The 18,301-nt window shown below is 41.8% G+C and overlaps 1 protein-coding gene across 1 annotated transcript in view; it reads left to right on the forward strand.

Annotated features, from left to right (window-relative positions):
* Positions 1-18,301, forward strand: part of itga2.2 (integrin, alpha 2 (CD49B, alpha 2 subunit of VLA-2 receptor), tandem duplicate 2) — a 146,894-nt gene that overhangs the window by 101,112 nt on the left and 27,481 nt on the right. Inside the window, exons 16-20 of the mRNA XM_055633986.1 lie at positions 355-518; positions 9,281-9,432; positions 10,102-10,212; positions 10,313-10,398; positions 17,477-17,606. Of these exons, the coding sequence (XP_055489961.1) occupies positions 355-518; positions 9,281-9,432; positions 10,102-10,212; positions 10,313-10,398; positions 17,477-17,606 (643 nt within the window). The remainder of the gene's footprint in view (positions 1-354; positions 519-9,280; positions 9,433-10,101; positions 10,213-10,312; positions 10,399-17,476; positions 17,607-18,301) is intronic.

The raw sequence follows: 18,301 nt of genomic DNA on the forward strand, positions 1-18,301 counted from the left end.
CTGCTAGGGCCACATTTAGGTAAAGAGGAAGCACAATCTCACTATTTAAAGTAGTTAAAAATATTTCCTCAGCGGTGCCAATAACCAGAGAGCAAATGTGCAGATAGTTTTCAGATACAATATTGCGTCATCTTTCTGTCACTGTGCCTTGTGGTTGGATTAATTGATGGTTTGGATTAACTGATGAGTACATTCTATTCCCATGGTAGATGGACTACATCCTTGGGTATAAGGAAACCTGTCCTATAGGTGGATGTTTTTGATTTTATAATGTGCTAATTGCACTTGCTTTAATTTAATTTGTTCTTTTTTGTTCTAAAGCATATAATAACCGGGCTTTCATTCCATTTTAAGGTCACGAAACATTGCAAATGTAAGTGTTACAGTGATGTTTGACCCAACAAAAATCTCAATTTTGACCAAATCTTGTATAATCAATGGAAATAGTCAAACTTGTGACAAAATTAAAATATGCTTCCAAGCTTCAATTAAACCTGAAAAATCTGGATCATCAATAGGTAAGAATCATTGGTCTTGTTTTTATTTTAAAGATCAAACATTTCATGCAATGTGAAGATATGTGGTATTGTTTAATGTTACTAAACACCTTGAGAAACCAATTCATAATAAACTTGAATATCCATTAAAGGCAGCCCAATCATATCATAACTCAATTGACTTTCCACTATTTGACAAAATTAATCAATCTCCTTCCAGAAATATGAAACGAGTTGGGACAATCTTGACTGGATTTCATAGATTTATTTATTTTCAAAAAAATTATTTTGTTTAATCAAAAAATTCAGTTCAGCAAGAAATAATAAAGTTACTAGACTGTTGGACCCGTTGGGTGCCAGCATCACATGGGAGGGCTGGTCTCCCAGCGCAATATTCCACCTCTCCACCAATTCCAATATTGGTGGCCGGGGGGGGGGGAGGGGCTTTCTGGAGCGCCAGTATGGGTGTTGTGGGCTGAAGGGACTAGTTTCCAGAGGGCTATTATGGACATTGTGGATTCATGGGCTGGCAGCTCAGTCACTCAAGCATGTTGTGCTGACAGCTCACTCACTCACGGCTGGTGGGCTGGCTGTTGACTCGAGGCTATTCCTTGAAATTCCATTTCAAGCCGAGTGCAGGCCACCAAATTCAAGTGCAGTTTCATACCATTTCAAGCAGGGTGCAAGGCCACTAAAGACAGTGAGTCGTGACCTCTCCCTCCCCCATCTTGCAGAGACTGCGCCACGCCCACACTTCCGGGTTTTATAGTGCCTCCCCCCTCCCACCAGAAGGGGCGTGGCCATCATGAGTTGATTGACAGGAGAGAGAATCTCAACATTTTTTAAACACTAATTTATTTTTCATCGATGGGAAAAATCCTCGGCATCTGACGAGCGGAGGGTGACTGAGTAAGATGGCCAAAAATCACAGCCGTACGTGGTAGCGTTTTTTCTAAAATCTATATAAAGCGCAAACCGGAAGTAGTCAAGATTAGACATTTAATTATATAGAAGGCAAGGCAACTTTAATTAGGCAAGCCAGCTTTAGCATTTTCAAACCAAAGGCAAGGCAGCTTTAGCATTCTCAAACCAACTTTTCAACTAGGCAAGGCAACTTTAGCATTCTCAAACCAACTTTTCATCTAGGCAAGGCAACTTTAGAAAACATAGAAACATAGAAAATAGGTGCAAGATGAGGCCATTCGGCCCTTCGAGCCAGCACCACCATTCATTATGATCATGTCTGATCGCCCCCTAACAATAACCCGTGCCTGCCTTCTCCCCATATACCTTGACTCCATTAACCCCTAGAGCTCTATTTAACTCTCTCTTAAATCCATCCAGTGACGGCCTCCACTGCCCTCTGTGGCAGGGAATTCCATAAATTCACAACTTTCTGAGTGATGGCTTTTTCTCACCTTAGTCTTCAATTACCTCCCCTTTATTCAAAGACTGTGTCCCCTGGTTCTGGACTCGCCCAACATTGGGAACATTTGACCAGCATCTAGCTTGTCCAGTCATTTTATAATTTTATATGTTTCTATAAGATCTCCCCTCATCCTAAACTCCAGTGAATACAAGCCTAGTCATTTCAATCTTCCCTCATATGACAGTCCCGCCATCCCAGGTATCAATCTCGTGAACCGACACTGCACTGCCTCAATCACAAGGATGTCCTTCCTCAAATTAGGAGACCAAAACTGTACAAAATACGCCAGATGTAGTCTCACCAGAGCCCTATACGACTGCAGAAGAACCTCTTTACTCCTATACTGAAATCCTCTTGTTATGAAGGCCAACATTCCATTAGCTTTCTTTACTGCCTGCTGTACCTGTAAGCCAACTTTCAGTGACCGGTGAACAAGCATGCCCAGGTCTCGCTACACCTCCCCCTTACCTAACCTAACCCCATTGAGATAATAATCTGCCCCCTTGTTTTTGCAGACAAAGTGGATAACTTCACATGTATCTATATTATACTGCATCTGCCACGCATCTGCCCACTCACTCAACCTGTCCAGGTCACCCTGCAATCTCCTAACATCCTCTTCACAGTTCATACTGCCACCCAGCTTTGTGCTGTCCGCAAATTTGCTAGTGTTGCTCCTAATTCCCTCTTCCAAATCATTAATATATATGTTAAACAGTTACGGCCCCAACACCGAGCCTTGCGGCACTCCACTCGCCACTGCCTGCCATTCTGAAAAGGACCCGTTCACTCCTACTCTTTGCTTTCGGTCTACCAACCAATTTTCTACCCATGTTAACACCCTACCCCCAATACAATGTGCTCTAATTTTAGTCACCAGTGTCCCATGCGGGACCTTATCAAAAGCTTTCTGAAAGTCTAGATACATTACATCCACTGGCACCCGTTCATCCATTTTACTTGTCACATTCTCAAAAAATTCCAGAAGATTAGTCGAGCATGATTTCCCTTTCATAAATTCTTGTTGACTTAGACTAATCCTTTTACTGCTATCCAAATGCCCCATTATTACCTCTTTAATACTTGACTCCAGCATTTTTCCCACCACCGAAGTCAGGCTAACTAGTCTGTAATTCCCCATTTTCTCTCTCGCTCCTTTCTTGAAAAGTTGGATAACATTAGCTATCCTCCAATTCACAGGAACTGATCCTGAATCTATTGAACATTGGAAAATGATCACCAATGCATCCACTATTTCTAGAGCCACCTCCCCGAAGACCCTGGGAAGCAGACCATCAGGCCCAGGGGATTTATCATCCTTCAGTCCCATTAGCCTACCCAATACTATTTCTCGCCTAATGAAAATTTATTTCAGTTCCTCTACCCCCTTAGATCCTCTGTCCTCCAGTACATCTGGGAGATTGTTTGTGTCTTCCTTAGTGAAGACAGATCCGAAGTACCTATTCAACTCTTCTGCCATTTCCTTGTTGCCCATAATAATTTCACTCGTGTCTGCCTTCAAGGGACCTACATTTGACTTTGCTACTCTTTGTCCCTTAACATATCTAAAGAAGCTTTTACTATCCTTCTTTATATTCCTGGCCAGCTTCCCCTCGTACTTCATCTTTTCAGCCCGTATTGCCCGTTTTGTTTCCTTCTGTTGTCCAATGAAAGTTTCCCAATCCTCTGGCTTCCGGCTACTCTTTGCTGTGTTATACATCTTTTCTTTTAGTTTTATTCTATCCCTAACTTCTCTTGTCAGCCACAGTTGCCTCCTACTCCCCTTAGAATCTTTCTTCCCTTTTGGAATGAAATGATCCTGCGTCTTCCGGATTAATCCCAGAAATTCCTGCCATTGCTGTTCCACCATCATTCCTGCTAGGATCCCTTTCCAGTCTATATTGGCCAGCTCCCCTCTCATGCCTTCACAGTCCCCTTTGTTCAACTGCATCACTGACACTTCCGATTTAACGTTCTCCTTCTCAAATTGCGGATTAAAACTAATCATATTATGATCACTACCTCCAAGCGATTCTTTTACCTCGAGTTCTCTTATCATATCTGGTTCATTGGACAACACTAAATCCAGAATTGCCTTTTCTCTGGTCGGCTCCATTAAATCCTGCTCTAAGAATCCATCTTGGAGGTATTCCACAAACTCTGTTTCTTAGGGTCCTGAACCAACCTGATTTTCCCAGTCTACCAGCATATTGAAATCTCCCATCACCACAATGGCATTACCTTTGTTACATGCCAGTTTTAACTCCTGCTGCAACTTACACCCTACATCCAGGCTATTATTTGGGGGTCTGTAGATAACACCAATTAGTGTCTTTTTGCCTTTACAATTCCTCAACTCAATCCACTTTAGCATCCTCAAACCAACTTTTCAATTAGGCAAGGCAACTTTAGCATTCTCAAACCAACTTTTCAATTAGGCAAGGCAACTTTAGCATTCTCAAACCAACTTTTCAATTAGGCAAGGCAACTTTAGCATTCTCAAACCAACTTTTCAATTAGGCAAGGCAACTTTGGCATTCTCAAACCAACTTTTCAATTAGGCAAGGCAATGTTTGCATTCTCAAACCAAAAAACACTTTTGTATTTTCAAACCATAAAACACTTTTGTATTTTCAAACTACATTTTCAAACCACATTAAGGGCACTGACAGTTCAGTAAAACCACTCACAGTTTAGTAGACATGTGTTCAGAGTTATTCACAGCTCAGACTGAGAATTGTAACCTCTCGCTCCCCCATCTTGCAGAGAACTGAGGCACCTCCACACTTCCAGGTTTTATAGCCCCTCCGGATGGGGCATGGACTTCAGGAGGGAGAATCTCAACATTTTTTAAACACTAATAACTCTTTTATTTTTCATCGATGGGAAAAATCCTCTTGTCCTTCGCAGTGGAGCGGGACTCTGTGTAAGATGGCCAAAAATCACAGCTGTATGTGGCAGCGTTTTTTCTAAAATCAATATAGAGTGCAACAGGAAGTGGTCAAGATGAGACTTTTAGTAATATAGATAGTAGTTGGGTCGCAGCCACGAAAACAAACCCCAAAATAGTAATTAGGTTTAGAGTTGAAAATGTCTCCGGTTCGACAAAATTGACATTGCGAGCAAGTCTTACATATCCTAAGCCACACATACTTCAAGAGCCTGACCCACTTAGGCGATTTTTTAGGCGAGTGCAGGAGACTCTGCACTCACCACATGATCGCCACATGTTCGTGGCGAGTCTCCTTCATGGTCTTGAGGGGTTCCCGCATTCTGGGAACTAGTTGCGGCCTCAGTATGGTCGCTGCAAATTTTTCAACATGATTATCGATAATCATGTAGTTGTAGGTGCAGTTGTAGTGGGGTCGCCATGTAGTTGTAGGTAGTCGAGATAGTCATAGGTAGTTTTAGTTAATCGCCTTTGCTGACCGGTCATTTTCATTGGCTTATTGGGGAATAAAACGTAAGCAGGAGTAAGCAGGAATTTTCAGAACCAAGGATAACTGACCGGTAATGTTAAATGTCCGCCAAACTTCACAGCTGTGTATTTCTGGCTTATTAAAAGTTCTCTGGCTTCTTAGAACTGTCTCCACCTTCTCCCCCCTTCTCCCCTCTGCCCCTCCCCCTCTTTTAAAGGACTTACCGTACACTGTGCTAGCCGTCTTAATTACAACGCCAACCTTCCTGTTCATCGCGGTGTGTGTCTGTATCACCTTGGCTTTGCACCGTGTGGATTTCAGACAGGGCTCCCCCTGCTTTCCCTGGCCCCCGCCTTTGCAGTGTGTGTGTGTGTGTGTGTGTGTGTGTGTCTGTGTCGCCGTTGTGTGTGTGTGTGTGTGTGTGTGTGCCGGTGTGTGTGTGTGTCGCCAGTGTGTGCTGTGTGTGTGTGTAAGTGGGTGTGTGTGTGTGTGTGTGTGCCTCGTGATATGTCAAGGTGTGTGTGTGTGTGTGCCTGTGTGTGTGCAAAATTGTGTGATGGTGTGATGTTTTCTATATGACAGTCGCCGTTCCCAATGAATATCATTCAGGCGACTAAATATGAAATTATAAAGTATATAGTACAGTTTATAGAGAATATAATCACCTCAATGGGAAGATGTTTTACTAAACGCACATGGTTGGCCTTCAAGGATATTATGTTTCTGCCTAACAATTTTGCTAAAATTAGATTGATGGTAATGATATTTTCTATATAATGTGAACATTTCAATGAATATCATGAGGAATTAAATATGAAATTATAAAATATAGTACAGTTTATAGAGAATATAATCTTTCAATGGAAGATGTTTGATAAACCATTCGCTGATCATCCTAAATCAGTACCCCATTCCTGCTTTCTCCCCATATCCCGCTTCCGTTAACCCTAAGAGCTATATCTAACTCTCTCTTGAAAATATCCAGTGAATTGGCCTCCACTGCCTTCTGTGTCAGAGAATTCCACAGATTCACAACTCTGAGTGAAAAAGTTTTTCTCATCTCAGTCCTAAATGGCCTACCCCTTATTCTTAAATTGTGACCCCTGGTTCTGGACTCCCCCAACATCAGGAACATTTTTCCTGCAACTAACCTGTCCAATCCCTTAAGAATTTTATATGTTTCTATAAGAATCCCTCTCATCCTTCTAAATTCCAATGAATATAAGCCCAGTCGACCCATCCTTTCATCATATGTCAGTCCCGCCATCCCGGGAATTAACCTGGTAAACCTACGCTGCACTCCCTCAATAGCAATAATGTCCTTCCTCAAATTAGGGGATCAAAATTGCATACAATACTCCAGGTGCGGCCTCACCAGGGCACTGTACAACTGCAGTAGGACCTCCTTGCTCCGATACTCAAATCCTCTCGTTACGAAGGCCAACATACCAATAACTTTTATTCACTGCCTGCTGTACCTGCATGCTTACTTTCAGTGTTCAAGAAGGAACTGCAGATGCTGGAAAATCGAAGGTACACAAAAATGCTGGAGAAACTCGCTGAGTTTCTCCAGCATATTTGTGTGCTTACTTTCAGTGACTGATGTACAAGGACACCCAGGTCTCGTTGTACCTCCCCTTTTCCTAATCCGACACCATTCAGTTAATAATCTGCCTTCTTGTTCTTGCCGCCAAAGTGGATAACCTCACATTTATCCACATTATACTGCCATCTGCCATACATCTGCCCACTCACCCAACCTATCCAAGTCACCCTGCAGCCTCATAGCCACCTCACAGCTCACACTGCCACCCAGCTCTGTGTCATCCACAAACTTGGAGATGTTACATTTAATTCCCTTGTCTAAATCGTTAATATATATTGTAAATAATTGGGGTACCAACACTGAGCCTTGCAGCACCCCACTAGTCATTGTTATGGCTATCCATCACATTCAACCTCTCCTTTTTCTCCCATAACTATGTCTCTGCGCACCTTTCACCACCTCCAGCATGATTTCACATGAAACATCAAAAGTCAAATGCACAGGATTATTGAACAATGCAGCACAGAAACAGGTTCTTCAGCCTTCATCAAGCACCATTTTTTTTACACATCCTATTTTATACTCCCTAAGTTCCCATCATTTTTGTCATACACAATCACCCTTCTGTCATCTAATCACTCCCAATGTAGCCATCTTTCAATCATTCCCTTCCCACCCCACCACCATCTACTGACACACTTTCTGTAACTCAACTTTCTGTCCCTGACTGCATTTGATTGAAACCTGATACAGTCCAAACTTGTGTAGGAAGGAACTGCGGATGCTGGTTTAAACCGAAGATAGATTCAAAATGCTGGGGAATCTCAGCGGGACAGGCTGCATCTCTGGAGAAATGGAATGTGTGATGTTCCAGTTCGAGACCCTACTTCAGACTAAAGGTTCTTGACCCGAATTGTCACCCGTTCCTTCTCTCCAGAAATGCTGCCTGTCCCGCTGAGTTACTCCAGCATTTTGGGTCTACTTCTTCTATGTCGTTTTTTTTTTTTTTTGGGTGTTTGGCAAACAACTTTTTAGTGCATTACCGCCACCAACTGGTATGGAGTGTGGATCAAATAACATTATAACTTATATACTAATAACCTATATCTTTCCGAACAAATTGGTTACCCTGAGAAAAAGCAATAGGATTTGATAGCACTTATATGAATTCTTTTGTAAAATATCTATTAAATCAAATTGTACTTTTTCTTTTCTGAATCATTCACTCATTTGTCTTCTTTCTTCCTCATACCTCTCACAATGTATAATGACATGCTCTATTGTCTCTTCTTGCCCACAGTATTCACATCTGCCTGTATTATGCTTGCCTATTATAAAAAGTGTACTGTTCAGACCAGTGTGTCCAAATCTAATTCTTGAAATTACTGTCTCCTCTTTTCTGTTTTTTCCTGCACATCTCATTTCTCCCACTTTCCTCTGGACTCTGTAGAACCACCGTCCTTTCCGCTCTTCCTGACATTGCTTTTGCCATCTTTCCTTCAGTCTTTGCTTAATAATGTCTTTAATTTCAGTTTTACCTATGTTAATACTTAAATCAATATTACTTCTTTTTGTTACCTCTTTTGCTACCTTATCTGCCATTTTGTTTCCTCTAATGCCAATGTGTGCTGGTACCCATAAAAATATGACTGTAAGCCCCATCATTTGAATTCTGAATAGTGTTTGTTGTATTTCAATCAAAATGTCTGGTCTACTGTCTGAATGGCTGTGCTGTAAACTCTTTATTGCTAAACTTGAATCTGAACAAATAACTGTCCTTAAAGGCCTGGTATCCTCGACCCACTGTACTGCTAACAATATTGCAATCATTGTGTGTCTATCGACAGTCCTAACTTTTTGCACTTTCGAATAAAGATCATCAGCTGAAAATAGTAACCCTAATCAGTCTCTACAATTGCAGTCTGACCTGTAGTGCAATTTTGTTTCCTCCCTGTTTTAATTACACGTTCTTGCTGTTCAGTGACTTTCTCCATCAACAAGGAGCTTGTATTTTTAGCCAAACCAGCAAAAAGCAGAGCTAGGAAAACCAGGATTTGTATTTAGTTTCCATTCCTTCCATTCCATCCAATTATTCTTAATTAATCATTATTAGACCTTTTTTTCCATTTCAAGAAGGTTTAAAAATATATTAGATATGTAACTGTGTTCAAAATGTCTAATAACTTACTAGTCTTGCTGTTGTTATTTATTAAATGATTGCATGATTACGGTAAATACATGCTTCATGGATTTTGTGTTTTTATGACTGTTGGTAGATCAATTTCCCTCCTGGGATAAATAAAGTTCTATCATATCGTATCGTAATAAAATACTTGTAAACTTTTAAATAGAAATGCCTTATTAAAGGGATCCCTTTCAAAATCACCAGATATTGGATACAAACTCACACTGGATGCTGGTCTCAAATCATCTCGTGTTAGTTCACGAGGACTATTTCAAGCAAATAATGATCGAGAAATAAAGAAGGTCATTACAGTCGATAACTCACAAAAATGCAATGAACTCATCTTTTATGTCCAAGTAAGTAAACTACCAAGTTATTTGTTAGAAATGGCATGCTATCGGACTTACTTTTGATAGCTATAATTGCTTTGGTAGAATATATAAGGATTAAACATGGCTGCAGGTACCGAAGCACTGAGCATTATAAAACATCCTTAAAGGTCATAGATCGAGTCATAAGGATATACAGCACGGAAACAAGTCCTTCAGCCCACCGAATCTATGCCAAACATCACTGCCGCGTAGATAAATCCGACATTTGCTACAAATCCTGCAATAACTGACTTCTGCAGTTTTGAGAAATGGAAGGAAACTGGAGTATCAGGAGGAAACCTTTATGCTAACAGAAAAAAACGTGTGAACTTTACATACTCAACACCCAAGGTCAAGATTGAACCTGGGTGTTTGACACTATGAGACAACACCTCTGATAGCTAATGTCATTATTCTGCACAATAAATTTACGAATAATTATTTCATGTTTATTAGTCATGCACTTCTGCACTTTGATGTTTGTTTGTTTGTCTTTTTGCACAAAGTCCCGCAAGCATTGCCACTTTTCATTTCACTGCACATCTCGTATGTGTATGTGACGAATAAACTTGACTTGACTAGTAGTGTACAGTATATTTTGCATCCAGCTAGACCGTGTTTTCTAATTATAACTGTCAACTCTCTCCAAACAAGGATCCTGGAGATATTGTAAGCCCGATTGGCCTACGTTTAGACATTAATCCACAAAGGCTTGAAACCGGGCCCACTCTTGATGTCAACACAGCAAAATCTAGGGAGTTTTTTGTAAGTTCAAGGAAGCACCTCACATTGAATTTATTAAAGAATACATTGTCCATGTACATATGTAATTTTTTTTTGTATTTCATTTAAAACGTTGATGTAGATTCCTTTCTCCAATGACTGCGGTGAAGATGAAGAATGCGTAACTGATCTTGCAATTAAAGTTCGTGTAATTAATCCCAGCATCAGGTGAGAATATGTAATCATCTGTAAAAACTGAAATTGCTAGACTGGTTCTTTGAATATTTAGGACCATAAAGATAAAGCATCGTACAGCATGGAAACAGAACCTTTGGCCCAATTTGTCTATGCTGGCCAAGATACTCATACAGGCTAGTCCAATTTCACTTAGTTTGATCCATATCCTTGTAAACATTTTCTATCCATGTACCTGTTCAAATAAAATTTAAATGTTAATGGAGCTGCCTCAACCACTTCCTCTGTCAGTTTGTCCTTATATGTACTGCCCTTTGTGTGAAGATGTTGCCCCTCAGGTTCCTATTAAGTCTTTCCCTTCTCACATAAACCCATGCTCTATAATAGTAAGATTAAACGAGAACTTACCAGCTTGAAGTTTGATCTTGATTTTATGAGGATTATGATGAGCGATTACGTGAAGAAGGGCCGTCCGTCTGCATGCGCGTCAATCTTCAAAGCAGTGGTGTTAAATCACAGATAAAAAAGAAGACCTGAGAATAGTAAGATTGTGAAAAACTAGAACTTCCATATGACCTTGATAATATGAGGGTGGGAGTGGGGGGCACGTAATCGCTCATCGTAACTCCTCATAAAATCAAGATCAAACTTCAAACTGGTAAGTTCTCGTTTAATCTTACTATTTTACTTTGGAGTCACGTGAGTGACTACGTGAAGATTTCAAAGCTCTGTGATTTCACGCCGGTTATGAATCCAGGCGTCACACACTGAATGGATTGACCTTGGATGAGAGTATTATTAAAGCATTCAGACATAACGTAGTTAGTAAAGACACTGATGCTTTAAAATAAAGAAAAATAAATGTTTTATTAGCTTCCCCTCCGAACCTGTGGGAAAACTAGGTAACAGAACTTAAGATGGCACGAGCAAATACCCCTGGTCCGATAATGGGTTTGTTATAAAACCGCTGGAACGTTCTTTCGTTCACCCATCCTGCAGCCGCTAGGATGTCATCAAGGGGCACGTCCATCGTTCTTGCTGCCGACGTAGATGCAGCCCTGGTGGAGTGAGATTTAAAGATATGAGTATTTATTCCCGCTACCACCATTACCTCCTTTAACCATCTGGAGATAGTTTGTGTTGACACCTTTCGGTGTGGTTTCTTGTGGCTGATGAGGACCCATTGTTCTGAGCCTCTGAGGTTCTCCGTGACTCTCAGGTAGTGGTGTAAATGTGTTACCACACACAATCGTTGGTCCAGGAACTGGATCTTCATCCCTGGCATTCCTGGCCTGCTCTGTTTGATCAGGTCCTTAACAACGAATGTTATGTTATTCGTATTGCTGGTCATGTAGTCCAGTCGTAGTTTTTGTAGTATCTGGACTCTTTGGGCAGTTATTAGCGCCATCAGCATAACCACTTTCAATGTTAGTTTTGACAAAGGTAAGGCCATTGGCTGTCCCCACTGACGAAGTAAGGTCAGTACCACGCTCACAGCCCATGTGTCCGTGTACCTAGGCCTTGGGGGTATCAAATTGTAAATTCCCTTCATGAATTGTATTACAAAGGGGTGCGTTCCTATCGGCCTGTGCCCTGCCTCCAGTGCCAGATAGGAGGATAGTGCACATCTGGCACTGTTGATTGCGCTATAACGTAATTTATAGTCATAGTACAGGGCTGATAGGAAATCCAAGACATCCGTTATCCGAACTGTGTTGTATGTTATATCATTTGCATGGCAGAAAGCTTCCCACTTCTTAATATGAGTGGCGTACTGTTTTTTGGTACTGTCCCTCCATGCCTTAGTGATGACATCCACAGTTCGTTCGGATAATCCAATGTCTTGAAATGGCCTCCTCAGAATCTGCAAACCAACAAATTAATCCGGTCAGAAAGTGGATGGTTGCTCCCTGAAACTGGGTTTACTAGGAGATCTCTCCTCTTAGGTACAACCATTAATGGCTGGACTATGATCCCCAATATTTTCGGGAACCAGGCTTGTGTAGGCCAATCTGGTACTACTAAAAATGCCTGTGGCTTTGTCTTGCTTGATTTTAGTCAAGCATCGGTTTATGAGGCAGAATGGTGGGAAAGCATAAATATACATTCCTCCCCAGTTTAGAGAAAAGCATCCACTGACTCTGCTCCTGGGTCCGGCTCCCAGGACACATATCTGGGTAATTGATGGTTTGATCTAGATGCAAACAGATCCAAATCTGGAGTGCCAAATCGTATAGTTATTTCATTGAATACCGTACGATTCAACATCCATTCTATATTATAATTAAACATTCGTGACCTTGCATCTGCCACTGTGTTATATCTTCCTGGTAGATATACTGCTGTGACCCAAATATCCCTCTCGATGCACCAAGTGCCAAATGAGGTTAGATAATCTGTCACAGGATACAGATTTTACACCACCCATGTGATTGATATATGCTACCGCAGTAGTGTTATCAATCTGAATTTGAACAAGCACATGTTGCATGTTGTTACAGAGAGACTTGAGCCCATATTGTGCCCCCAACATTTCTTGGTAATTGATTCCATATAGTTGGAGTATAGTAGACTCTTGCTCATTCCATCTGCCTCCACAGCTCCTGACTGTGTTTGTGGCTCCCCATCCAAAACCGCTTGCGTCGGTTTGGAGAAACACTGATGGGCTCTCAAGTAAGATTTTTCTTGAGCAGAGTCTTATGTTTGCCATCCACCATTGTAGTTCAATAATGGCTTCAGCTGGTAACCGCATAGATTTGCCAAACTGACCTGCATGCAATTTCAATGCTCGTTCCTTTGCCCACTGTAAATGCTGGTAATGCAAAGGTTCGTAGCGTACTGCAGGAAAAGCAGCTACCAATTTGCCAATTACACTTGCTGTTTGTCTGATAGTTGGTTTGTGTTTTTCTATCAGTTCATTACAGGCTTTCCTCAAGTCTTGGTGTTTGCCTTTAGGCAAAGTCACCAACATGGTTACTGTATTGGTAGTAAATCCTAGGCAATCAATTTATTTGGTAGGAGTTAATTTTGATTTAACTGGATGGATTAGGAACCCAAGTTTTTCAAACAGGGTTTTGGTTGCCTTGACTGTTGCTTCTGCCAATTCTTTGGTGACTCCAAAGATGAAAATGTCATCCAAATATGCCATGACTATGTGATTTTGAGATATAACAGCCCCAGAATTGGTTTCAGTAATTTGGTTAACAGTCTAGGGGCTGATGTCAACCCATTTGGCAGAGCCTTGTATTGCCATTATTGACCCATCCAGGTAAACTTCAAATATCTCCTATACTCTTTGTCAATAGACACCGAATAGTATGCATCTTTGAGGTCAATGCATGCCATACAGCCATTTTTGGAAACCAACTGAATTGCTGTTCCTAAATTGTCCATTTTAAAGTGTTTATATTGCACATATGTATTGAGTTCCGTAAGATCCAAAATAATACGGATCCCTCCATCTTTTTTCTCTTTTGGAAATAAATTGGTGAGGTTCTGTGTATGACCTCTCAATAACATTATTGTCAGATAACGTTTCAATTTATTTTTGTATATTCATTGTCTCTTTTTGGGAAAAGACATATGTGCGAATATTAGAATGTGTTGGTGGTGGTGATCAATTCAAATTAAACTCAATTTTGAATCCTTCTATACTGTGCAGTATGAATGGATCCTTAGTAACCCAACACCATTCTTTTAAGAAGTATTTTAACCTTCCCCCACCTGTAAGTGAGGTTCGTCTGGTATGTTCCCTGAGGAACTGGTTTGACTTACTTCTGTTGTTACTGGCGGCATGGCGCTGGTTTTCGTCCGCGAGGTTTGGGGAGCAGAGCTGGCGGTTGCTCTCTGCTCATCCTCGCTATCGGCCTGCTGGGGCCTGCCCCTAAAAAGACCTTGACTCAGGTGTGAATCTTCCTCCGGTGCCTGGCTCTCTAGGTGTAAAACGCCGAGAGCTGTAGCGGTGGAATCTCGTGGATGGACCCCTGGGTGTGGCCTGACCCCTTGTTATGAGGCGCACAGTTTTTGCCTCGTCATCCAGGTCCCGTACTTGTCTTGACAGGTCTTCCCCAAACAGGTAGCTTTACGGGTTGGATGCCGCTAGCTTTGCAAAGAGCTGCAAACTTCGAATTTATTGCTGGTTTTATTGCCTCTTTCCGAATGTAGTTTATTTCGAAGCGGGCGTTACATAGCAGTGCCATGGTATCCTGTTCCTGGTCAGTGAGGAGGCCTCCTTGCACACCTCCTGCAAATGAAGTAATTCCAGACCCCAGCAGGTTTAATACTTTTTGGAACTTCAGTTCCTGGTTCCTGATGATGGGACCTATTTGCCCCCAATTAATACGGTTCACTGCTTGAACCTTGAGGGAAGCACAGTTAGATGGTGGGGGGTACCTGTTCAGGGTTTCTTCCATGTGATTCTAGAGGTACTTCCTCCAATCTCCCCTGGGAGTGTTCCCCCCTTGTGCTTCCAAACTCTGAATCCGGGTAATCCCCGCATGTACTTCCCCTTCCATGGGGAAGACGTATTGCTGCCCAGAGTATGAGGCTGCTGGCACGGTCTGTAGAAGGGACTCGTGCCGATATTGCTCCTTTCTCCGGAGTTTATCATTGTGGAGCAGCTTCTCCACAAGCTGCTCCATGTGGGAGAGTCGTCCTCGGACGCTTCCCGATGAGGGAGGGTATCCCTCTTCCCCGGACTCATCCGAGTCTACGGGTCTGGCAGACTTATGGGTGGCTTTACGTCCCGCCGGGACCACCACGGTGCTTTCCTCCTGCACCAAGTCTGCTGCTGCCGGTTCTGATGCCTGCGGCAATGTCGGCGAAAATGACCGTCGTCCGCTACCGGGAATGCTGCGGTCTTCGGCAGCCGGTTTCCCCGCGGACCGTCTCTTCGACATTTTTTGGGCTCTGAAACACAAATAATTCCTTAGCCCGAACAGAAAGCGCAGGGTAAGTGGTTCAACTTTTCTTACCTGCCGCCTATTCCAACGGCTGGGAGGACGCAGTGCCTCTCCAGTCCGTTGCGCGCGTTGCTTACAGACGTAATGACGCGCACGCAGACGGACGGCCCTTCCTCACGTAGTCACTCACGTGACTCTGAAGTAAAATTGTTGATTCTTTAGCCCTGGGAAAAGAACTGTGCATCATCAGTTACTCTCATGATTTTTACTCCTCTCTAAGATCTCCCCTCAGTCTCCTATACTCCAAGGAATAAAGTCCTAGCCTGTAGAACCTTTCCCTTTAACGTAGTCCCTCAAAGCCTGGCAACATCCTCATGGATCTTTTCTGACCTCTTTCCAGTTTAATTGCAGCTTTCCTGTAGCAGGGTGATCAAAACTGAATACAAAACTCTAATTGCAACCTCACCAATGTATTGCACACTGAAACATAACAGTAAGTAAGACACTGCAGATGCTGGAATATATTGTATAGAGCAAAGTACTGGAGTGATCCGCTGAGTTACTTCAGTACTTTGTGTTCTGTAACAGTACCCCATGCTTTGCTTGGTTAGCTTACATCCCAATAATATGAACATTACATTTTCCATTTCAATTTTCCCACTCACCTCCCAACACCCCCCACCCCCCCCCCCCCCCCCCCCCCCCCCCCCCCCCCCCCCCCCCCCCCCCCCCACCCCCCCACTCCCCCCCCCTCCTTCCCCTCCTTCCCAGCCCTGGATCACCCCTGTTTTCTCTTCCCCATCCCTTTCCACGCATACATCTCCTACCAAACTTTACCTTTCACTCGTGATCTCTCCTTATCTGACATGCTTTTGCCCCCTTTTCACCTCTAGCCTTTGTCACGTACTCCACGTACTCAAACAATCACCCCTCTCACTTCTGAAGAAGTCTCGACCTGAAACATCACCAATTCCTTCTCTCCATAGATGCTGCCTGTCCCACTGAGTTACTCCAGCATTTTGTGTCTACCCCCTCACGTGTCCACCTATCACTTACCAGGTGTGACCTTCCATCACCTCTTCTCTCCAGCTTTTTCACTGCCATCAGTCGGATGAAGGAACCCGACCCAAAATGCTGCTCGTCCATTCCCTCCAAAGGTGCTGCTTGACCCATTGAGTTACTCCAGCACTTTCTGTTTTGCTGAAGATTTCAGGCTCAGTATTTTCTTGTAATCTCAACTTCAGTGCTCTGAACAGGTCTATAGTTTACAGTTTTTCCTTTGTAGCCCTTAAATAAAGGCATAACATTAGCCCCCCTCCGGTCACCTGTGGCGAATGATGATGTTGCATATATCTCAACCAGGGCTCCTGTGAATTTATCCTCTACCTTCCCACAGTGTTCCTGGATATATGGTGATTTATATACCTGGAGTTTTATATACCTTCAGAAATCTGAAGACATGCAGCATCTTCCTACTGTAATGCGGACTATCCCCAAGACGTGTCCATCAAATTGAGGGGAAATATACATTGAGAATATGTTCAAATCCATACCATGCAACTTCGAAATAGTTCTTCCATGGTAATGGATGGACCATGCAATCTTCCATGTTAGTATTATCCACATCCCAAACACAAATCAAAAGTAGGTGCCATTGAGAATCAGAGCAAACTGATATTTCTCCATGTTTCTGGCCGAACATATTTTAGGTTGAAAGATTGAAAGATGCAGCAGAGAGGCAAACTCTTCGTCCTACCGATTCCATGTTATCCATTGATCACCCGTTCACACTAGTTCTATATTCTCCCACTTTCGCATCCACTCCCGATACACTAGGGGTAATTTGCAGAGGCCAATTAACCTATTCACACTTGAACCGGAAGTTCAAGCACATTAATTGTTACTCAATTATAGCTTTTAATCACCCTTCCTTTTGAAAACGAGAGAAAGGACAGGACCAAGGCATATCAAACAGGATATCAACAAGACAATGAAATAATATTTTCTTTAAATACATGGCTGTGAATTGTAGGCTGTGTTGAGATGCATTTATTAGTGTATCTGTGATGTACAATAATACATTGATTAACATTTCTTTGAATAATAATAATAATAATAGTAGAAATTTGTGTTTATTTGAATAAAATGTATATTTTGCATTGGACTTTCCTGAATGTATACTAAAATTAATATGTTTTTAATACCAATAGAACAACACCATACATTGTTAGCAGCAAGAACAAACGGATAACAATTAATGTAGAGACAGAGAACAAGAAGGAAAATGCGTTTAATGCAAAAGTCAACATAAAGTTTTCTAAAAACATATTTTTTTCCTCAGTGAGTAGAACATTTTATTTGTATACTTTATGTCTGCAATTAAATTACTAAGGTAAATGATTGTCTGTTTCACTTAATGCTTCATCTGAGAGAAAAGGAGGCTGGCATTTCTGTTACAATTAAAATTACTTCCACATGACTGTCACATAATGGCCATCATCAATGAGGAAATCCCCACCCATCTCCCCATTCATCTGCACTTGCATAGAAGTCGTGCATTTAGACTCTAACCTAGGGCTACCTTTCTATTGTGTGCTTCCTGCAATTTTATCTCCAGCCACTAAATATCAACAGTGCCTTCCACATGCTTCAACTGTGCAATTGTGAACTTGTGAAAATGTATTTATTTCTCTGTCAAGACATTAATTTTAATGACTGGACTCCCATAAGCTAAACTATATGGTCAAACTTTCTGATCTTTTGCCATGTTTGGCAATCTGGAGAAGTTTGCTGTGTGCCAGAAGACTATTCAGAGGAGGTATGATAGAGCCCTATGCTAAACTACCGGCTATTCTTTTCCAACTTTGTTCCACTATTACTAGTGAAATACTTTCCTTGCAAAATGTTGTAATCTAATCAGAAGTAGGGTTTCTGGCTATTTAAAATAGTTATAGATATATACAGTATTAGACAACTATTTTGAAAGGCAAATGCTTAAATTTATTATTTGTGATGTGTATTTAACTCTTTTATAT

The sequence above is a fragment of the Leucoraja erinacea genome, chromosome 1, assembly GCF_028641065.1.
Source record: "Leucoraja erinacea ecotype New England chromosome 1, Leri_hhj_1, whole genome shotgun sequence".
In the NCBI taxonomy this organism is placed as follows: Eukaryota; Metazoa; Chordata; class Chondrichthyes; order Rajiformes; family Rajidae; genus Leucoraja; species Leucoraja erinaceus.